Source organism: Taudactylus pleione, unplaced genomic scaffold (genome assembly GCF_031769625.1).
Source record: "Taudactylus pleione unplaced genomic scaffold, aTauple2 ptg000704l, whole genome shotgun sequence".
Lineage (NCBI taxonomy): Eukaryota > Metazoa > Chordata > Amphibia > Anura > Myobatrachidae > Taudactylus > Taudactylus pleione.
The window spans coordinates 504,553-529,278 of NW_028285106.1; the positions used below are offsets into that span (position 1 = coordinate 504,553).

The window sequence follows — 24,726 nt, forward strand, 5'->3', positions numbered from 1 at the left end:
CCGTACACTCTGGGTAACGCGTACACCTTAGCGGTTTTCAGAATTTTCCGTGAATGCGCAGCTGCAAATAAACACAACTACAATAACATCGGCACTGCGTGCTGCTCAGGATGAGGCCCTTTGGCCTTTAGAACAAAGCGCAATTCCACAAACAATGAGATCGATGGCTTACGCAGTAAATCGAGAAATAATTGATGCTAGAATAGCAATGGTCTGGTACAACAGATCAAGCCGAGAGTAGACTGAATAGCTGTCGTCATCTCACCTTTACTGAGATTATAAATTCAGGGAAATATATGCTTACAATTTTTAGGGTCCGAGATAAGTTTGGCAGAAAATGCATCTAAATCACAAGCGCAAAATGCAACCTGGGTTACACCAGGAGAGAACAGTAGTATATGTACCTGGGTTACACCAGGAGAGAACAGTAGTATATGTGCCTGGGTTACACCAGGAGAGAACAGTAGTATATGTACCTGGGTTACACCAGGAGAGAACAGTAGTATATGTACCTGGGTTACACCAGGAGAGAACAGTAGTATATGTGCCTGGGTTACACCAGGAGAGAACAGTAGTATATGTGCCTGGGTTACACCAGGAGAGAACAGTAGTATATGTGCCTGGGTTACACCAGGAGAGCACAGTAATATATGTGCCTGGGTTACACCAGGACAGAACAGTAGTATATGTGCCTGGGTTACACCAGGAGAGAACAGTAGTATATGTGCCTGGGTTACACCAGGAGAGAACAGTAGTATATGTGCCTGGGTTACACCAGGAGAGAACAGTAGTATATGTGCCTGGGTTACACCAGGAGAGAACAGTAGTATATGTGCCCGGGTTACACCAGGAGAGAACAGTAGTATATGTGCCCGGGTTACACCAGGACAGAACAGTAGTATATGTGCACGGGTTACACCAGGAGAGAACAGTAGTATATGTGCCTGGGTTACACCAGGAGAGAACAGTAGTATATGTGCCTGGGTTACACCAGGAGAGAACAGTAGTATATGTGCCTGGGTTACACCAGGAGAGAACAGTAGTATATGTGCCTGGGGTACACTAGGAGAGAACAGTAGTATATGTGCCTGGGTTACACCAGGAGAGAACAGTAGTATATGTGCCTGGGTTACACCAGGAGAGAACAGTAGTATATGTGCCCGGGTTACACCAGGAGAGAACAGTAGTATATGTACCTGGGTTACACCAGGAGAGAACAGTAGTATATGTGCCTGGGTTACACCAGGAGAGAACAGTAGTATATGTGCCAGGGTTACACCAGGAGAGAACAGTAGTGTATGTGCCTCGGTTACACCAGGAGAGAACAGTAGTATATGTGCCTGGGTTACACCAGGAGAGAACAGTAGTATATGTGCCTGGGTTACACCAGGACAGAACAGTAGTATATGTGCCTGGGTTACACCAGGAGAGAACAGTAGTATATCTGGCTGGGTTACACCAGGAGAGAACAGTAGTGTATGTGCCTGGGTTACACCAGGAGAGAACAGTAGTATATGTGCCTGGGTTACACCAGGAGAGAACAGTAGTGTATGTGCCTGGGTTACACCAGGAGAGAACAGTAGTATATGTGCCGGGTTACACCAGGACAGAACATGGGTTACACCAGGAGAGAACAGTAGTATATGTGCCCGGGTTACACCAGGAGAGAACAGTAGTGTATGTGCTTGGGTTACACCAGGAGAGAACAGTAGTATATGTGCCTGGGTTACTCCAGGACAGAACAGTAGTATATGTGCCAGGGTTACACCAGGAGAGAACAGTAATATATGTGCTGGGTTACACCAGGAGAGAGCAGTAATATATGTACCTGGGTTACACCAGGAGAGAACAGTAGTATATGTGCCTGGGTTACACCAGGAGAGAACAGTAGTATATGTGCCTGGGGTACACCAGGAGAGAACAGTAGTATATGTGCCAGGGTTACACCAGGAGAGAACAGTAGTGTATGTGCCTGGGTTACACCAGGAGAGAACAGTAGTATATGTACCTGGGTTACACCAGGAGAGAACAGTAGTATATGTGCCTGGGTTACACCAGGAGAGAACAGTAGTATATGTGCCTGGGTTACACCAGGAGAGAACAGTAGTATATGTGCCTGAGTTACACCAGGACAGAACAGTAGTATATGTGCCCGGGTTACACCAGGAGAGAACAGTAGTATATGTGCCTGGATTACACCAGGAGAGAACAGTAGTATAGTGTGCCCGGGTTACACCAGGAGAGAACAGTAGTATATGTGCCCGGGTTACACCAGGAGAGAACAGTAGTATATGTGCCCGGGTTACACCAGGAGAGAACAGTAGTATATGTGCCCGGGTTACACCAGGAGAGAACAGTAGTATATGTGCCCGGGTTACACCAGGAGAGAACAGTAGTGTATGTGCCTGGGTTACACCAGGAGAGAACAGTAGTGTATGTGCCTGGGTTACACCAGGAGAGAACAGTAGTGTATGTACCTGGGTTACACCAGGAGAGAACAGTAGTATATGTGCCTGGGTTACACCAGGAGAGAACAGTAGTATATGTGCCTGGGTTACACCAGGAGAGAACAGTAGTATATGTGCCTGGGTTACACCAGGACAGAACAGTAGTATATGTGCCTGGGATACACCAGGACAGAACAGTAGTATATGTGCCTGGGTTACACCAGGACAGAACAGTAGTATATGTGCCTGGGTTACACCAGGAGAGCACAGTAGTATATGTGCCTGGGTTACACCAGGAGAGCACAGTAGTATATGTGCCTGGGTTACACCAGGAGAGAACAGTAGTATATGTGCCTGGGTTACACCAGGAGAGAACAGTAGTATATGTGCCTGGGTTACACCAGGAGAGAACAGTAGTATATGTGCCTGGGTTACACCAGGACAGAACAGTAGTATATGTGCCTGGGTTACACCAGGAGAGAACAGTAGTATATGTGCCTGGGTTACACCAGGAGAGAACAGTAGTATATGTGCCTGGGTTACACCAGGAGAGAACAGTAGTATATGTACCCGGGTTACACCAGGACAGAACAGTAGTATATGTGCCCGGGTTACACCAGGAGAGAACAGTAGTATATGTGCCTGGGTTACACCAGGAGAGAACAGTAGTATATGTGCCCGGGTTACACCAGGAGAGAACAGTAGTATATGTGCCTGGGTTACACCAGGAGAGAACAGTAGTATATGTGCCTGGGGTACACTAGGAGAGAACAGTAGTATATGTGCCTGGGTTACACCAGGAGAGAACAGTAGTATATGTGCCTGGGTTACACCAGGAGAGAACAGTAGTATATGTGCCTGGGTTACACCAGGAGAGAACAGTAGTATATGTGCCTGGGTTACACCAGGAGAGAACAGTAGTATATGTGCCTGGGTTACACCAGGAGAGAACAGTAGTATATGTGCCTGGGTTACACCAGGAGAGAACAGTAGTGTATGTGCCTGGGGTACACCAGGAGAGAACAGTAATATATGTGCCAGGGTTACACCAGGAGAGAACAGTAGTGTATGTGCCAGGGTTACACCAGGAGAGAACAGTAGTATATGTGCCTGGGTTACACCAGGAGAGAACAGTAGTATATGTGCCTGGGTTACACCAGGACAGAACAGTAGTATATGTGCCTGGGTTACAACAGGAGAGAACAGTAGTATATGTGCCTGGGTTACAACAGGAGAGAACAGTAGTATATGTGCCTGGGTTACACCAGGACAGAACAGTAGTATATGTGCCTAGGTTACACCAGGAGAGAACAGTAGTATATGTGCCTGGGTTACACCAGGAGAGAACAGTAGTATATGTGCCTGGGTTACACCAGGAGAGAACAGTAGTATATGTGCCTGGGTTACACCAGGAGAGAACAGTAGTATATGTACCTGGGTTACACCAGGAGAGAACAGTAGTATATGTGCCTGGGTTACACCAGGAGAGAACAGTAGTATATGTGCCTGGGTTACACCAGGAGAGAACAGTAGTATATGTGCCTGAGTTACACCAGGACAGAACAGTAGTATATGTGCCCGGGTTACACCAGGAGAGAACAGTAGTATATGTGCCTGGGTTACACCAGGAGAGAACAGTAGTATAGTGTGCCTGGGTTACACCAGGAGAGAACAGTAGTATATGTGCCTGGGTTACACCAGGAGAGAACAGTAGTATATGTGCCCGTGTTACACCAGGAGAGAACAGTAGTGTATGTGCCTGGGTTACACCAGGAGAGAACAGTAGTATATGTGCCTGGGTTACACCAGGAGAGAACAGTAGTGTATGTGCCTGGGTTACACCAGGAGAGAACAGTAGTATATGTGCCTGGGTTACACCAGGAGAGAACAGTAGTATATGTGCTTGGGTTACACCAGGAGAGAACAGTAGTATATGTGCCTGGGTTACACCAGGAGAGAACAGTAAAATATATGTGCCTGGGTTACACCAGGAGAGAACAGTAGTATATGTGCCTGGGATACACCAGGAGAGAACTAGTATATGTGCCTGGGTTACACCAGGAGATAACAGTAGTATATGTGCCTGGGTTACACCAGGAGAGAACAGTAGTATATGTGCCTGGGTTACACCAGGAGAGAACAGTAGTATATGTGCCTGGGTTACACTAGGAGAGAACAGTAGTATATGCGCCTGGGTTACACCAGGAGAGAACACTAGTATATGTGCCTGGGTTACACCAGGAGAGAACACTAGTATATACACCTTGGTAAATCCAGGAGAAAGCTTTAGTATAAGCACCTGGTTTACTCAAAGAGATGGGGCTTCACAGGGCCATGTTGGGGTGAGGACAGGGGGAGCCCCAAGATATAGCAGGGTGATTCTCTTTGCCAGTGCACCATCCTTCTTCTGTACTGTGGAGGTTGGGGGATATTTTTCACGCAAGCTATTTACACCCACAAACACATTGATGCCAGGACATACTCACCTGTCACTTTTTTCAGCGTTTCCCTGGCAGGATCTTCCATGTTACCAATTCTTTCTTTAACGAGTGCTTCAAAGATCTTATAATTAATAAACCCTGGGAGCTCCTTCCCACGGTGCAGCCTCTCATATACCTCAATTTCCTCTTTTAGATCATCGTTAACTATAATAAATGATAAAAAGAAAGATAGAAGGAAATACCACGGCACTTAGGGCCTGATTCAGAGCCGCTCGTAAGCGGCCGCTCGTTCGTTCCGAGTGATGTTTGCCCAACTGCGCATGTGTACGGATCGTAATACGCATGTGCGAACCAGTCAGTGCGGCCGAAGATCGTTTGTTCGCTAAATAGCGAATGCCTGCAATTTTGAGTGACAGGAGGAGGCGTATGTGGGTGGTAACAGGGGAAGGTACTTGAAAACGGGGAGTGGAGATCCTATCGCAGGCGTGCTTAAAGGTCAAAACGGGCGTTTTATGCGTGTGCATAATTAATACAGCAGCGTCATTGACCACGTCACTGGGTTATTTTCTAGTTAGAACTGCTCGCAAGATTGCGGTAGGAAAAACCAACCACAAGAATAGCGAGCAGTTCATACGCTGGTCGATGTACTCGATTAATCTAATAAATAGCGGACATGACGTAGGATGCGAGCGGCCAGGGGGCGTAGTTACCCAAAAAACGACCGCAAGTTTAGTTCGCTCGTTCAGACATAGAGGCGTGAACAGACTGCAAATAGCCACCCCTTTTTTCTGAACGAATGACCGCAAATAGCGTCCGGCTCTGAATCAGGCCCTTAGAGCTTATGTTTTCATTCTCTTGGAAAAGCTATTTCTCAGGTAACATTTGTATCACTTCACTACAACAGATACTATAATATAATGTTATTTTTATGATTCAGACAAAAGGTCCCTGAACATAGATAATTTACTACATCCAAATTTTTTATAGTTTCAATATCCCTTTCACATGTCTGTGAAGTACTTGAGTTATTGGTTTATACTCTTGTCAGCACTAGAATATACATATTAATCTGGATCTAATAATAGCTAATACACCACCTACAGTACTATTACATTCACAGCAAGGGCAAAGCTGGATAAATGATTTGGGGGGCACTTAAGTCTAAAGAGCAACATTTAGGAGACAGGATTGGGTCCTCGTGCATGTGCCTTCTGCGTGCACACAGAAATTGGACATGGACATGTGTCGCACCCATGTTTTGTGTTACACTGGTAGCGTGTACAGCATTCTCCAAACTGCTGCCCCCCCCTTCCCTCCCAGAGGGATACTGCAGCCCTCAGGTGGGACACATCCATAAGGATGGGCTGTCCTGCTGAAATCAGGTGGTGGGTGGGGTATGCATTCAGACATACATACAGAAGGCAAAATAAGTATCACCAGTATTATAATTGTAATTAATTTCTGCCCAGTCAGGAGTACATTTCCTGCCCAGGACTGGGAGGACCGGATCTTACTTGTAACTGCACAGCTCCACCTCCCCTGCCTTCTGAGCAATGAAAAACTGGCCCTAATATGAATTGAAGGCTACTAGGTGGCATGATATGAATTGGAGGCTACTGTGTGGCATAATATGAATTGGAGGCTACTATGTGGCATGATATGAATTGGAGGCTACATGTGGCATGATATGAATTGAAGGCTACATGTGGCATGATATGAATTGGAGGCTACTATGTGGCATGATATGAATTGGAGGCTACATGTGGCATGATATGAATTGGAGGCTACTATGTGGCATAGTATGAATTGAATGCTACTATGTTGCATAATATGAATTAGAGGCAACAGTGTTACATAATAGGAATTAGAACCTACTGTGTGGGATAATATGAATTGGAGGATACTGTGTGGCATAATATGAATTGGAGGATACTGTGTAACATAATATGAATTGGAGGATACTGTGTGGCATAATATGAATAGGAGGATACTGTGTAACATAATATGAATTGGTGGATACTGTGTGGCATAATATGAATTGGAGGCTACTATGTGGCATAATATGAATTGGAGGATACTGTGTGGCATAATATGAATTGGAGGCCACTGTGTGACACACTATGAATTGGAGGATACTGTGTGACATAATATGAATTGGAGGATACTGTGTGGCATAATATGAATTGGAGGATACTGTGTGGCATAATATGAATTTCAGGCCACTGTGTGGCATAATATGAATTGGAGGATACTGTGTGGCATAATATGAATTGGAGGATATTGTGTGGCATAATATGAATTGGAGGATACTGTGTAACATAATATGAATTGGAGGATACTGTGTGGCATAATATGAATAGGAGGATACTGTGTAACATAATATGAATTGATGGATACTGTGTGGCATAATATGAATTGGAGGCTACTATGTGGCATAATATGAATTGGAGGATACTGTGTGGCATAATATGAATTGGAGGCCACTGTGTGACACACTATGAATTGGAGGATACTGTGTGACATAATATCAATTGGAGGATACTGTGTGGCATAATATGAATTGGAGGATACTGTGTGGCATAATATGAATTAGGAGGATACTGTGAGGCATAATATGAATTGGGGGATACTGGGTGGCATAATATGAATTTCAGGCCACTGTGTGGCATAATATGAATTGGAGGATCGTGTGTGGCATAATATGAATTGGAGGCTACTATGTGGCATAATATGAATTGGAGGATACGGTGTGGCATAATATGAATTGGAGGCCACTGTGTGGCATAATAAGAATTGGAGGATACTGTGTGACATAATATGAATTGGAGGATACTGTGTGGCATAATATGAATTGGAGGATACTGTGTGGCATAATATGAATTGGAGGATACTGTGTGACATAATATGAATTGGAGGCTACTGTGTGAAATAATATGAATTGGAGGCCACTGTGTGACATAATATAAATTGGAGGATACTGTGTGGCATAATATGAATTGGAGGCTACTGTGTGACATAATATAAATTGGAGGCCACTGTGTGACATATATGAATTGGAGGATACTGTGTGGCATAATATGAATTGGAGTCCACTGTGTGGCACAATATGAATTGGAGGATACTGTGTGACATAATATGAATTGGAGGCCACTGTGTGACATAATATGAATTGGAGGATACTGCGTGGCATAATATGAATTGGAGGCCACTGTGTAACATAATAAGAATTGGAGGCTACTGTGTGGCATGATATGAATTGGAGGCCACTGTGTAACATAATAAGAATTGGAGGATACTGTGTGGCATAATATGAATTGGAGGATACTGTGTGGCATAATATGAATTGGAGGATACTGTGTGACATAATATGAATTGGAGGCCACTGTGTAACATAATATGAATTGGAGGAAACTGTGTGGCATAATATGAATTGGAGGATACTGTGTGACATAATATGAATTGGAGGCCACTGTGTGACATAATATGAATTGGAGGATACTGTGTGACATAATATGAATTGGAGGATACTGTGTGGCATAAGATGAATTGGAGGCCACTGTGTGACATAATATGAATTGGAGGATACTGTGTGACATAATATGAATTGGAGGATACTGTGTGGCATAATATGAATTGGAGGATACTGTGTGACATAATATGAATTGCAGGATACTGTGTGACATAATATGAATTGGAGGCCACTGTGTGACATAATATGAATTGGAGGATACTGTGTGGCATAATATGAATTGGAGGATACTGTGTGGCATAATATGAATTGGAGGATACTGTGTGACATAATATGAATTGGAGGATACTGTGTGACATAATATGAATTGGAGGATACTGTGTGACACAATATGAATTGGAGGATACTGTGTGGCATAATATGAATTGGAGGATACTGTGTGACATAGTATGAATTGGAGGCCCCTGTGTGGCATAATATGAATTGGAGGATACTGTGTGACATAATATGAATTGGAGGATACTGTGTGACATAATAAGAATTGGAGGATACTGTGTGCCATAATATGAATTGGAGGATACTGTGTGGCATAATATGAATTGGAGGATACTGTGTGGCATAATATGAATTGGAGGATACTGTGTGACATAATATGAATTGGAGGCCACTGTGTGGCATAATATGACTTGGAGGATACTGTGTGACATAATATGAAATGGAGGCCACTGTGTGACATAATATGAATTGGAGGATACTGTGTGGCATAATGTGAATTGGAGGCCACTGTGTGGCATAATATGAATTGGAGGATACTGTGTGGCATAATATGAATTGGAGGATACTGTTTGGCATAATATGAATTGGGGGCATAAGAGCATGTGGAAGAATCTGATGATCACTGTGGCATGTGTGTTGGTCTGGTGGCATGTAGAGTAGGGCATGTGAGCTGGTATATACACGTTTTGTAGACAAGTTTTCACATGGAGGCATGTATTTTGGTCTGATTGCATGTGGGGCAAATGTGCTGGTCTATACAAGTTTTCATATATTTTGGTTGCAGACAATGATCTGACTCCTAGATTTTACAAAAATAGGCTACTATGTGGCATGATAGAAATTGGAGGTTACTATGTGGCATGATATAAATTGGAGGATACTATGTGGCATAATATGAATTGGAGGCTACTATGTGGCATCATATAAATTGGAGGATACTATGTGGCATAATATGAATTGGAGGCCCCTGTGTGGCATAATATGAATTGGAGGATACTGTGTGGCATAATATGAATTAGAGGCTACTGTGTAACATAATATGAATTGGAGGCCACTGTGTAACATAATAAGAATTGGAGGCTACTGTGTGGCATGATATGAATTGGAGGCCACTATGTAACATAATAAGAATTGGAGGATACTGTGGCATAATGTGAATTGGAGGATACTGTGTGGCATAATATGAATTTGAGGCCACTGTGTGCCATAATATGAATTGGAGGATACAGTGTGGCATAATATGAATTTGGGGCCACTGTGTGGCATAATATGAATTGGAGGATACTGTGTGACATAATATGAATTGGAGGATACTGTGTGGCATAATGTTAATTGGAGGATACTTTGTGACATAATATGAATTGGAGGATACTGTGTGACATAATATGAATTGGAGGATACTGTGTGACATAATATGAATTGGAGGATACTGTGTGGCATAATATGAATTGGAGGATACTGTGTGACATAATATGAATTGGAGGATACAGTGTGGCATAATATGAATTGGAGGATACTGTGTGACATAATATGAATTGGAGGATACTGTGTGGCATAATATGAATTGGAGGCTACTATGTGGCATGATATAAATTGGAGGATACTATGTGGCATAATATGAATTGGAGGCCCCTGTGTGGCATAATATGAATTGGAGGATACTGTGTGGCATAATATGAATTAGAGGCTACTGTGTGGCATAATATGAATTGGAGGCTACTATGTGACATAATATGAATTGGAGGCCACTGTGTAACATAATATGAATTGGAGGCCACTTTGTAACATAATATGAATTGGAGGATACTGTGTGGCATAATGTTAATTGGAGGATACTTTGTGACATAATATGAATTGAAGGATACTGTGTGACTTAATATGAATTGGAGGATACTGTGTGACATAATATGAATTGGAGGCTACTGTTTGGCATAATATGAATTGGAGGCTACTATGTGGCATGATATAAATTGGAGGATACTATAAGGCATAATATGAATTGGAGGCCCCTGTGTGGCATAATATGAATTGGAGGATACTGTGTGGCATAATATGAATTAGAGGCTACTGTGTGGCATAATATGAATTGGAGGCCACTTTGTAACATAATATGAATTGGAGGCCACTGTGTAACATAATATGAATTGGAGGCCACTGGGTAACATAATATGAATTGGAGGCCACTGTGTAACATGATATGAATTGGAGGCCACTGTGTAACATAATAAGAATTGGAGGCCACTGTGTGGCATGATATGAATTGGAGGCCACTGTGTAACATAATAAGAATTGGAGGATACTGTGTGGCATAATATGAATTGGAGGCCACTGTGTAACATAATAAGAATTGGAGGATACTGTGTGGCATAATATGAATTAGAGGATACTGTGTGGCATAATATGAATTTGAGGCCACTGTGTGGCATAATATGAATTGGAGGATACTGTGTGACATAATATGAATTGGAGGATACTGTGTGGCATAATATGAATTGGAGGATACTGTGTGGCATAATATGAATTAGAGGCTACTGTGTGGCATAATATGAATTGGAGGCCACTTTGTAACATAATATGAATTGGAGGCCACTGTGTAACATAATATGAATTGGAGGCCACTGGGTAACATAATATGAATTGGAGGCCACTGTGTAACATGATATGAATTGGAGGCCACTGTGTAACATAATAAGAATTGGAGGATACTGTGTGGCATAATATGAATTTGAGGCCACTGTGTAACATAATAAGAATTGGAGGATACTGTGTGGCATAATATGAATTAGAGGATACTGTGTGGCATAATATGAATTTGAGGCCACTGTGTGGCATAATATGAATTGGAGGATACTGTGTGACATAATATGAATTGGAGGATACTGTGTGGCATAATATGAATTGGAGGATACTGTGTGGCATAATATGAATTGGAGGATACTGTGTGACATAATATGAATTGGAGGATACTGTGTGGCATAATATGAATTGGAGGCTACTGTTTGGCATAATATGAATTGGGGCATAAGAGCATGTGGAAGAATCTGATGATCACTGTGGCATGTGTGTTGGTCTGGTGGCATGTAGAGTAGGGCATGTGAGGTGGTATATACACGTTTTGTAGACAAGTTTTCATATGGAGGCATGTATTTTGGTCTGATTGCATGTGGGGCATATGTGCTGCTCTGTACAAGTTTTCATATATTTTGGTTGCAGACAATGATCTGGCTCCTAGGCTTCTATGTGGCATGATATAAATTGGAGGCTACTATGTGGCATAATATGAATTGGAGGATCCTATGTGGCATAATATGAATTGGAGGCTACTATGTGGCATGATATAAATTGGAGGATACTATGTGGCATAATATGAATTGGAGGCCCCTGTGTGGCATAATATGAATTGGAGGATACTGTGTGGCATGATATGAATTAGAGGCTACTGTGTGGCATAATATGAATTGGAGGCCACTGTGTAACATAATATGAATTGGAGGCCCCTGTGTGGCATAATATGAATTGGAGGATACTGTGTGGCATAATATGAATTAGAGGCTACTGTGTGGCATAATTTGAATTGGAGGCTACTATGTGACATAATATGAATTGGAGGCCACTGTGTAATAATATGAATTGGAGGCCACTGTGTAACATAATATAAATTGGAGGCCACTGTGTAACATAATAAGAATTGGAGGCTACTGTGTGGCATGATATGAATTGGAGGATACTGTGTGGCATAATATGAATTGGAGGATACTGTCTGGCATAATATGAATTTGAGGCCACTGTGTGGCATAATATGAATTGGAGGATACTGTGTATCATAATATGAATTGGAGGCCCCTGTGTGGCATAATATGAATTGGAGGATACTGTGTGGCATAATATGAATTAGAGGCTACTGTGTGACATAATATGAATTGGAGGCCACTGTGTAACATAAAATGAATTGGAGGCCACTTTGTAACATAATATGAATTGGAGGCCACTGTGTAACATAATATGAATTGGAGGCCACTGTGTAACATAATATGAATTGGAGGCCACTGTGTAACATGATATGAATTGGAGGCCACTGTGTAACATAATAAGAATTGGAGGCTACTGTGTGGCATGATATGAATTGGAGGCCACTGTGTAACATAATAAGAATTGGAGGATACTGTGTGGCATAATATGAATTTGAGGCCACTGTGTAACATAATAAAAATTGGAGGATACTGTGTGGCATAATATGACTTGGAGGCCACTGTGTAACATAATATGAATTTGAGGCCACTGTGTGGCATAATATGAATTGGAGGATACTGTGTGACATAATATGAATTGGAGGATACTGTGTGGCATAATATGAATTGGAGGATACTGTGTGGCATAATATGAATTGGAGGATACTGTGTGACATAATATGAATTGGAGGATACTGTGTGGCATAATATGAATTGGAGGCTACTGTGTGACATAATATGAATTGGAGGATACTGTGTGGCATAATATGAATTGGAGGCTACTGTTTGGCATAATATGAATTGGGGCATAAGAGCATGTGGAAGAATCTGCTGATCACTGTGGCATGTGTGTTGGTCTGGTGGCATGTAGAGTAGGGCATGTGAGGTGGTATATACACGTTTTGTAGACAAGTTTTCATATAGAGGCATGTATTTTGGTCTGATTGCATGTGGGGCACATGTGCTGGTCTATACAAGTTTTCATATATTTTGGGTGCAGACAATGATCTGGCTCCTAGATTTTACAAAAATAGGCTACTATGTGGCATGATATAAATTGGAGGCTTCTATGTGGCATGATATAAATTGGAGGATACTATGTGGCATAATATGAATTGGAGGCCCCTGTGTGGCATAATATGAATTGGAGGATACTGTGTGGCATAATATGAATTAGAAGCGACTGTGTGGCATACTATGAATTGGAGGCCACTGTGTAACATAATATGAATTGGAGGCCCCTGTGTGGCATAATATGAATTGGAGGATACTGTGTGGCATAATATGAATTAGAGGCTACTGTGTGGCATAATATGAATTGGAGGCTACTGTGTGACATAATATGAATTGGAGGCCACTGTGTAACATAATATGAATTGGAGGCCACTGTGTAACATAATATGAATTGGAGGCCACTGTGTAACATAATAAGAATTGGAGGCTACTGTGTGGCATGATATGACTTGGAGGCCACTGTGTAACATAATAAGAATTGGAGGATACTGTGTGGCATAATATGAATTGGAGGATACTGTGTGACATAATATGAATTGGAGGATACTGTGTGGCATAATATGAATTGGAGGATACTGTGTGGCATAATATGAATTGGAGGATACTGTGTGACATAATATGAATTGGAGGCCACTGTGTGACATAATATGAATTGGAGGCCACTGTGTGGCATAATATGAATTGGAGCATACTGTGTGGCATAATATGAATTGGAGGATACTGTGTGGCATAATAAGAATTGGGGGCATAAGAGCATGTGGAAGAATCTGATGATCACTGTGGCATGTGTGTTGGTCTGGTGGCATGTAGAGTAGGGCATGTGAGGTGGCATATACACGTTTTATAGATAAGTTTTCATATAGAGGCATGTATTTTGGTCTGATTGGATGTGGGGCACATGTGCTGGTCTATACAAACTTTCATATATTTTGGTTGCAGTCAATGATCTGGCTCCTAGATTTTACAAAAATAGGCTACTATGTGGCATGATATAAATTAGAGGCTACTATGTGGCATAATATGAATTAGAAGCTACTGTGTGGCATAATATGAATTGGAGACTACTGTGTAACATAATATGAATTAGAGGCTACTGTGTGGCATGATATGAATTGGAGGATACTATGCGGCATAATATGAATTGGAGGCCACTGTGTAACATAATAAGAATTGGAGGCCACTGTGTAACATAATAAGAATTAGAGGCTACTTTATGCACGCCCATGCAACGGCGTTCAAACGGTCAGGCACGCCTGCGTTCTCCAACCACTCCCCCGTCACCACCCCCTATTGCTGACTACTCACTCTGCGATGGCTTACCGTGCTCTGGGTAATCGCAGTGTGATCGCAGTGAAGTCTTTGCGTACGCGCACTGCGATGCATACGCATTCGCAGTAAGCAACAATCGGCCAAATGCGTGAATCAGGCCCTTGGTTCAGAGCCCCTGATACACTTGGATTACTCTTTAATAATTAATTACGCACTTCTAAGTTTTTTTAATTAGCTTATCTTTGCCAAAACTGATGTGTCCTATTTGGGGTAATATTCTTCACAGTGCAAAATAATGGGTTAAACGGGATGTAATCAGGAAGCCGGCGGTCGAAATGCCGACCGCCGGCTTCCCGACAGTGAAAGCCTGGCAACGGACTACTGATAGGCGTCTAAATACCGACGTCCATCATTAGCCCCACGACGAAATCCTGACGCCCGGTATATCGAACATAGGTAACCGTGCGCCAGGAGCTCATAGCCGCGGAGATGGGGGGGTTAGGTTTAGGGACTTAGGGTTAGGCACCCCACTGGGAGGTTTAAGCTAGGGAAGGGGGGGTTATGGTCAGGCACCACAGGGAAAAGGTTAGGGTTAGGCACCCCCCCCCCCCGGGAGGGTTAAGTTTAGGGTACGGGGAGGGGGGGTTAGGTTTAGGCACCCCTGGGGGGAGGTTAGGGTTAGGCACTAGGGGGGGAAGGTTAGGGATAGGCACCACTAAGGGAGGGTTAGGGGGGGAGAGGGGAGGGTTAGGGTTAAGGGGGGGAGAGGAGAGGGTTAGGGTACTTACTTACCTTAGTCGGGATCTTCATGTGCAGGCCTTCCGCCTTCGGTATTTCATCCGTCGGGCTTAGGTCCGGCGGTAATAGATAACGATTCCGGTTAAATGATGTGGGACAGGTATATGAGGGTGATATATTGATGTGATTCGTATGTTTTAAAACTTGTAGATGGGAGATACAACAAATATTCAAAAGTGACTTAAGATGACAGAAAGATCAACTTGCAGGTATTTTACTATTTTTATGTGCCCCTAATTAATCTAGAACATTTAATTTCTTTAAAAAAAACAACTTGATTTCTATCATTTCTAACAGTTAATAAAAGCTGACTTCTCCATTTTTCACCACGCTTAACACGACCAACATCATAGACAATTACAGTGCACCCGCTGGGATACGTTCTTTTGCAAATTAAGGGCCTGATTCAGACCCACTCGCAAGCGGCTGTCCGCTCGCAAGTGGGTCGATGTTGTGCACTGCGCATGCGCACGACGGCGGGAGCTCCGTCGTGCGCATGCGCCAGACGCGACGAGCGAAGGACTTTCCTTCGCTCGTTGTGTCTGTTCAAAGGGGGCGTGCTGTCGATGTTGATTAACAGCACGCCCCCTTTGGTGGGCGTGCCGGGGGCGTGCCTCCCAGACGGGGGCGTTCCCAAGGGAACGCCTACCGTCAGAAGCCGGCTGCGGCTCGCAGTGGCGATGGTCGCGATGGTCAAGACCATCGCGGCCATCAAATTGCACGCTCGTATAGGCTGTGGGTGGTGACCCACAGCTATACGAGCGTCCAGGAGGACGCTCCATAATTATGGAGGGCGGCCCTCATTCAGAGCGTGCGCTCTGCTCAGAGCGTACGGCTCTGAATGAGGGCCTAAATCTGCTAAGCGGGAAAATTGTAATGTAAATGTGTGCGCAGTATGAGCCGTAAAACGGGCAAAAGCTGTTTTGCCTTTTCTCTAGCATTAGGAAGCGAATGGTCATAGTGTCGCTGTCAGCATATTATTTCCATATTAGCGTTTACCGTGTAGAGAGTATTAGTATATCAGTGCAGGCTGTGTATTGCAAATTAGTATAAGTATAATGCTGTCTGTTTAAAGGGATTTCAGTAGGAGTATATAAATGTTGGCTGGTTAATAAGAATAACAGGGTTAGCAGAGGTGCTATAGTGCATATATAACTAAAACATGCTGGCAGGGAACTAATGACATGGGTTAAAACCTGAATGGCACTTAAACAGGATGTGGGGATCTCATTGCACATGCAATGTCTCTTTGTCAATTACTGGGCAAGTGAGGGTGTACTGTATGTTTATTTGGGGGCATTTGAGGGTGGTCTGAAGTCATGGGTAGATTCTATTGGAGCTTAAGGGGCATGTGGGGAAGTCTGGTTGCATGAGGGATATCTGTTTGGCAGTTAAGGGGCATGTGGGGGAGTCTGATGGCATTAGAGATGTCTGCCTGGCACATAAGGGCAAGTGAGGGTGTTCTGATGGCATGAGTGATGTTAATTTGGCACTTAAAGGGCAGTTTAGGGTGGTCTGAAGTCATGGGGGAGGGCTGTTTGTCACTAATGGGGCATGACAGGGTGGTCTAGTGGCATGGGTAAAATCAAATTGGAACTTAAGGGGCATATGGGGGTAGTCTAATTTACATGAGATGTTTTTATGGGACTTATGGGGCATTTGAGGGTGGTCTGATGTCATGGGGACATTCTATTAGGTCTTAAGGGGCATGTGGGGGAGGATAATAGCATGAGGGATGTTTGGCACTTAAGGGGCAAGTGAATGATGTGCTAATGACATAAGTGATGTTAATTGGGCACTTAAGGGGCATTTGAGGGTGGTCTGCTGTCATGGAGGAGGTCTGTTGGCACTTAAGGGGCATATGAGTGTGGTCTAGTGGCATGGGTAAATCTAATTGGGTCTGAAGGGGCATGTGGGGGGGACTGATGGCATGAGGGATGTTTATTTGGCACTTATGGGGCATTTGAGTGTTATCTGATGTAATGGGGGAGATTCTATTGGAACTTAAGGGGCATGTGGGGAAGCCTGATGGCATGAGGGATGTCTGTTTGGCACTTACAAGATAGTGAGGGTGTACTGATGGCATGAGGGATGTTTATTTGGCACTTACGAGATAGTGAGGGTGTACTGATGGCATGAGGGATGTCCGTTTGGCACTTACGAGATAGTGAGGGTGTGCTGATGGCATGAGGGATGTTTATTTGGCACTTACGAGATAGTGAGGGTGTACTGATGGTATGAGGGATGTTTATTTGGGACTTAGGGAGAATTTGAGGGTGGTCTGATGTAATCGGGTAGATTCTTTTGGAACTTAACGGGCATGTGGTGGAGTCTGATGGCATGAGGGATTTCTGTTTGGTACGTAAGGGGCAAGTAAGTGTGTTCTGATGGCATAAATTATGTTCATTTGGCACTTAAAGTGCAATTGAGGGTGGTCTTATGTCATGGGGGAGGTCTGTATGGCACTTAAGGGGCATGTGAGTGTTGTCTAGTGGCATGGGTAAAATCTAATTGGAACTTAATGGGCATGTGGGGGGAGTCTGTTAGCATGAGGGATGTCTGTTTGGCACTTTAGGGGCAAGTGAGGGTGTTCTGAATCAGATGGCATGAGGGATGTTTATTTAGCCTGGAGGTTCTGGAACTGGGGCCACCCATTACCAGATATCTAGTTTAGTCTATGCAACATGTACATACAGTCATACACATACACACATACATACAGTGACACACATATACACAGTCACACACATATACAGATAGGGGGTGGGGCGCACAGCGGCAGCAGCTGTATCATCCCTGTACTCATTTGCTGCTGCCATTGACAGGACTATGAGGGGGATCGATGGACCTGGGCCCCCCTCGGGGCCCCACCAGCAAGCCCGAGCCCGTGTAATCTGTACCCCCTTCCCCGCGGCGCCCCTGTGGGTACACTGTCAGCATCAGCTCCTCTCTCCCATGCTGCTTGCACTAATTGTACAGTGCCGTGTAGCCCCATCCCCCTGCTGAGAATCCACCCACCCTGTCATTTTCATTTTCTACAGCTTGCAGTAGGGATGACCATCGATGGTACAGTACCATTGGTGGCTAAAATCGATGGTATGTAATGGTTTCGCCCACTAATGGTCATCCCTGCTCTCTTACTCATCTGGCAATGGAACAATCAGAATTGGGGACGGGGCTTTGTTAAACACATCGGGCGGAGCTAGCATCCTGACATGAGGGTGAAAGAAGAAAAAAATCACGGGACTCTATGCTATCGATGATGAAGAACCACTGGATCTCTGTGGTTGTGTGTGTGTGTGTGTGTGTGTATATATATATATTGTGGTGAGAGGGGTTGTCTCTCACCTAAACTGCCCACATTCCTTTGGGATCAGCTCCCTCCAAGGGGGGCTAGAGTGACGCCTGTGCAGTTTGCAGCAGCATGGGAGATTTGGAACTCTTGGTTTTCACAGTTGCACAGACCCAGCTGCAGCTCATCACTGAGAGACATAAAGGTTTTAAGACTCTCATACACCCAGTGCTCTGGGCACTGATGCCGGCCAGCGGCCAGTTAGTAGGCCAAAGTCTCTTTGTCCCAGGGACTGATGAGATTGGCTGTGCTAGAAGATCATGGCAGAGTGTGCAGCAGACTGACCATTAAGCACTGGGAGTGCTGGGACGTTCACTTTGATCTGTTTATTTATGTTATGTGCCTGTATGTCCAGGCCTAAGCCTATGTATGTATACTAAGTGCAGTGGGGATCATTCAGACCCACTCGCGAGCGGCAGTACACTCGCAAGTGGGTCTATGTTCCCCACTGCGCATGCGCACGACGGAGGGAGTTCCGTCGTGCGCATGCGCGAGACCCGGCGAGCGACGGGCTTTCCATCGCTCGGGGTCTCGCACCAAAGGGGGCGTGCTGTCGATGTTGATTGACAGCACGCCCCCTTTGGTGGGCGTGCCGGGGGCGTGCCTGCCAGACGGAGGCGTTCCCATGGGAACGCCTACCGTCTGAAGCCGGCCCCACTGACATCACTAGTGATGTCAGTGGGAGTGATTTTGCTCTGATAGAGCCAAAATCACTCCTGGGCTTGTGGCAGGGTTTCCCTCGACCGCAGGGTTTCCCTCGCAAGTCCAATGGTCGCGATGGTCAAGACCATCGCGACCATCTTTTTGCACGCTCGTATATGCTGTGGGTGGTGACCCACAGCTATACGAGCGTCCAGCAGGACGCTCCATTTTAATGGAGGAGGGCCCTGATTCAGAGCGAGCGCTCTGGTCAGAGCGAGCGCTCTGGTCAGAGCATCCGGCTCTGAATCAGGGCCAGTGTCTGCTGTCATTAAAGACACTGATTACAGAGTTGCTGCCTGACGTGAGTCCTTATTTCTACACCCCGTGTTACTATATATATATATATATATATATATATTATACTTACATCACCTTTTCTTATATAATTAATGCAATTTCTGTAGATCATGAATTAGAAGACCAATATTACACCTCACCACTCGTGCTCACTCACATCATATAGTAACTACACGGATGAACATTGCTATATCTTACAGTGCATGATGGACTCGTCCAAATCATTCTGCCATCTACTGAAATGCCATCGAAGTTCTGAATAAAGAGTAGGAGTTTTTCCTACAGACACACATTCCTCTCCTTGTAGGACACGGGCAATGTCCTGGTTGAATTGCTGAAGCTTCTGCCATGGGACACAATAATACACAATAAAACATGATCAATTATATTGACATGAAAGTGCTTTTATGTATCTCAAATATATGATAGAGTCAGCCTCTAATCACATACATACCTGCATTTTTTAATGTTGGCATCCTGCAATGCTTACCTGCAGGGACAGCTCTCCACAAGGGGCACCGAGGGGGAGGGGGGGTGGATACTGAAGAAGACAATTGTCCCCTGGCTGAGCGCATAGTGTTTTTTCCCAGAGGGGCATGGTCACACTTGCTGGATTTGGCCATTCCCCCTCAGTATCACCTGGGTCCCGTTAGATGTCTCAATGGTCCTGCTTCCCATATAGAGATGTTCCGGCAAAGAATTGACTTCTGGGATTATGACTCGGGAATCCGAACGGACATGTTTGGCCGTAAGTCAGCACATGCACAAGGCACGGGGAGTGGAGAAGGATCTGTTGGATCTGCTAATGCGCGAGTCTGCCCACGTATGCCCAATATCCGTCCGTCTGTATGTAGAATGCCATCCCACCCACTGTTTTTTACAGCAGTAGCCGCCATTTTTACCCACCCCATACTGGGTGCAAAAGATCCATCCAGACAGATGTCCAGTTTCCGTGTGCATGTGATAAACAAGCACGGAAGTCTGCATACAGTACCCGCCCATGTCACTCTCATGATGCTCCACAAGATGGATCAGTTCTGCGCGTTCGCATGACCACCCTCCTAGAAATGCACCATTCACAGGAAAGAGAGGCCCATCATCGGATGGAGCAAGCAGTCCGTATTTACAATCTCGGACGCACGTACACACGTGTGCAGTCATCCCTTTTTCTCAACAGGCCCCTGCGCAGTCTGTCTGCTTGCATCCATCTCGTAATCAGCCTCAGAGCATGCAACTATGAATCAGGTCCTCTACTTCAAAAATCATTTATGGAACAGAGCAGCTCTTCACAGATCTCTAGATCGCTAGTTATGGCAGCATCTAGGGGCGTCAGAGCGATTCGCTCTTACCTGAGCGGCAGCTGTGGACGGTCGGGGCTGTGCTCTATAGCAATAGGCTGCATGACCCCTGCACCGCACGGAGGAGGAGGTGTAATGTTGCTATAAAGCACAGCCCCTGACCGTCCTCGACCACCGCTCACCCCCCCCCATTCCCATGTCCATGACTGAACCTTATTTATTTAAAGTTTTGAAAAAAAAAGTTGCGAGCAGAAATCAGATGGCGTAATAATTATGAGTTTGTCAGCATCTTATTGTACCTGCCGCTATGTGCTCACACTTACCTCCACCAGGAAGGTGAGTTTATCGCCTTCGTTCTCGGGCACACCTTTTCCACATCTCAGTAGCTCATCCCTTGTTTCCTGAAGTTTACGTTTTATCTGATCCTCCAGATGCGGAAGCGATTTCTAAAAGCGAAAGAAAATTTCAGACACCTCATTGGTACAGAGGTAAAGCCACCGCGCATGGTAAGATCTGGCAGCTCGGGGTTCACATTGAGTGTCCAGATCTTACCATGTATGTTTTTTACTCTTGGAAACTGTGGGCCTGATTCAGAGCCGGACGATCTGACAGAGCGCTCGCTCTGAATCAGGGCCGTCCCTCTGTTTTTTTTGAGAGGCCGCTCGCATAGCTGTGGTTGACCACCCACAGCTATAGCGAGCGGCCAAAAAGATGGTCGCGATGGTCAAGACCATGTGGTAGGGTCTCGTTGCCGCAAGCCCTGGAGTGCTTTTGGCTCTATCAGAGCCGAGAGCACTCCCACTGACATCACTTGTGAATGGGAACGCCTCCATCTGTGCAGCCACGCCCCCGGCACGCCCACCAAAGGGGGCGTGCTGTCACTCACTATCGACCGCACGCCGCCTTTGTAGCGAGACCCGGAGCGACGGCTTGGTCGTCGCTATCCGGGTCTCGCGCATGCGCACGACGGGGTCGGCTCCCTCGTGCGCATGCGCACTGGGCCAACATCGACCCGCTTGCGAGCAGGTCTGAATCAGGCGCTGTGTCCAAAGAAGTGTTAGAGAAGTCAAAGGACGACAGGTACATACAGTCAGATAGGGTCCTCGTCTGGCCATTCAACGATGCCAGTTAGACCTTTATCAGGATTATTATTGTTATTGTTATTAAACTTTATTTATAGGGAGCCACCAGTGGTCTGCAGAGGCATACAGAGGACAAAACAGTAAGACAGTACATGGTAAAACAGTACAGTACAGTTACAGTACAGTAGGCAAGTAACAAATAGTACTACAAACCAGCCACTGATGCAAGAGGTGAAATGGAAATATTCCGTAAATGGCGCAAATAACGGCTATAGGTCATCTGAAGGAATAAAAACAGAGGAGTGAAGCCCAGTGAAGATGGTGACTGACAGCACGCCCCCTTTGGTGGGAGTGCCGGGGGCGTGGCTGCCAGACGGAGGCGTTCCCATGGGAACGCCTACCATCTGGATCCGGCCCCACTGACATCACTAGTGATGTCAGTGGGAGTGATTTTGGCTCTGATAGAGCCAAAATCACTCCCGGGCTTGCGGTCACCGAGACCCTACCGCAGGGTCTCATCGTAAGCCCGATGGTCGCGATGGTCTTGACCATCGCGACCATCATCATTGACGCTCGCATAAGCTGTGGGTGGTAACCCACAGCTATGCGAGCGTCCAAGAGGCCGCTCCATTTTTAGGGAGGAGGGCCCTGATTCAGAGCGAGTGCTCTGGTCAGAGCGTCCGGCTCTGAATCAGGCCCAGAATCCCTATTCAGGAGCAAACAGCTCCATATACAGTATAAGGTGTCTGACCGCAATGTGTGAGGTTGTGCGTTCAATTACCAAGGATGACATTACTAAGAAACATGTACAGAGGGGATGTAGCTAAATGACAAGGTGCTCACAAATCACTGACAGCTTTCAAGTGAATGATTGATGTTCTGAAAGTCAGTGGATGTGCTATAATACTGTATGTGAATACATCATGTGGGAGGGGGCATCATAGCAGTATGCAGTCGGGAAGCCGGCGCACCTAATCCCGACAGACGGCTTCCCGACTGCTTAATCCCGGCGAGAGTTAAATGACAGGCGTCTAAATCTAGACGCCTGTCATTTTACCGACGCCGGGAGACCGGCGCCCAGCATCCTGATCGATGGATGCCAGGCACCGGGCGCGGACAGCCGCGGGGGGGGGCAGGGTTAGGCTTAGAGCTCCTGGGGGGGACTTAGGGTTAGACACCCCCCGGGGAGGTTAGGGTTAGGCTAGGGGAAGGGGGGTTTAGGGTTAGGCACCCCCGGGGGGACTTAGGGTTAGGCGGTGGGGAAGGGGGGGTTAGGTTTAGGCACTTAGAGGGGGGATCAGGGTTAGGCACTGAGGGGAAGGTTAGGGTTAGGCACCCCTAAGCAGGGGCGTATCTATAATGGGTGCAGGGTGTGCAGGGAACATGGGCCCCTGGGTCCCCCGCACTGCACACCCTGCACCCATAATATTACTTACCTCTCCGCCGGAGTCCCACGTAGGTGCGGGGGTCTGGCGCTGTAAAACCACGGGAAAATGGCCGCGGCGGCCATTTTACCGCCGTTTGCGCATGCGCAGGACAGGGAAAATGGCCGCCGCGGCCATTTTCCCGGTGACCTGTGCATTCATTAGAGACTCTGGGCACACTCTAGTGCCCAGAGTCTATAACTATAAACAGCTCAGTGCGCTGCCGGCCGCCGGGCGGAGAGGAGGGCGCCAATGTCGGAGATTGCATACAGGCCCCCTCCTCTCTAGAAACGCCCCTATCCCCTAAGGGAGGGTTAGGGTTAAGGGAGGGAATTAGGTTAGTCTATACTTACCTTAGGGACGATCAGGATTTTCATCCATGTCGGGCAGCCGCTGTCGGGATTCCAACTGCTGGACTTGCGTCCGGCGGTAAAACATACCGATTCCATCATAGCATGTACTTGCTCTAATAATAATAATAATATTAATAATAATAACACATCGCAACAATCCAGCTAACTTACATGGATATGCTCCACGAGTTCCGTCGTGAGTCGTTGCGCCAGGAATGGGACAGTCGCCTTCTCCTCATTTAGAAAATCACTGTAACAATTACATGACCATTGGTGGTATCACTACAGATAATAAAGAGTCCTTTTCCGGGCAGTAAGTGAACATTAACTGAAATGTGTTGTTCTTGTTATAAAAATTGATTTTTATTTTTATTTTTTTTAATGGTTTTTAACACACAGTAAGATCAACCCATAAAAATATCTATTCTGTTCCCAGCAGCAGGAGATGTATTGCAGGCATAGTGCTTGCTTAGAAATAATTCAGAGGCATCAGAAATGGTGTCATAGGTAAGAGCCTCCGATATATATCTAACGCAGTGGTCAGGGAACAGGGGTAAATTATCCCACATGGGGTAAAAATGAAATTCCCGGGGGTTAATGGACGGACAGCCGGGCATGCATATGAATCATTCTATAATATAGAATGATTCATATGCATGCCCGGCTGTGCCGCAGGGAGGCTCTAAGCCAGACGCCCGCTGAGATACCAACTGGCGCCTGGCTCCTTCCCTGCAGCGCCGCGTTAGCCGGAGGCTGGAGTTCTCTTCTGAACTCCA

At 45.5% G+C, this 24,726-nt stretch overlaps 1 protein-coding gene across 1 annotated transcript in view; it reads right to left on the minus strand.

The window, feature by feature from the left end:
• Positions 1–24,726, minus strand: part of LOC148477622 (interferon-induced GTP-binding protein Mx3-like) — a 123,788-nt gene that overhangs the window by 14,972 nt on the left and 84,090 nt on the right. Inside the window, exons 6-9 of the mRNA XM_088456444.1 lie at positions 24,122–24,200; positions 21,415–21,537; positions 19,992–20,136; positions 4,934–5,092 (exon numbers count right to left, since the gene is read on the minus strand). Coding sequence (XP_088312570.1) covers positions 4,934–5,092; positions 19,992–20,136; positions 21,415–21,537; positions 24,122–24,200 — 506 coding nt within the window. The remainder of the gene's footprint in view (positions 1–4,933; positions 5,093–19,991; positions 20,137–21,414; positions 21,538–24,121; positions 24,201–24,726) is intronic.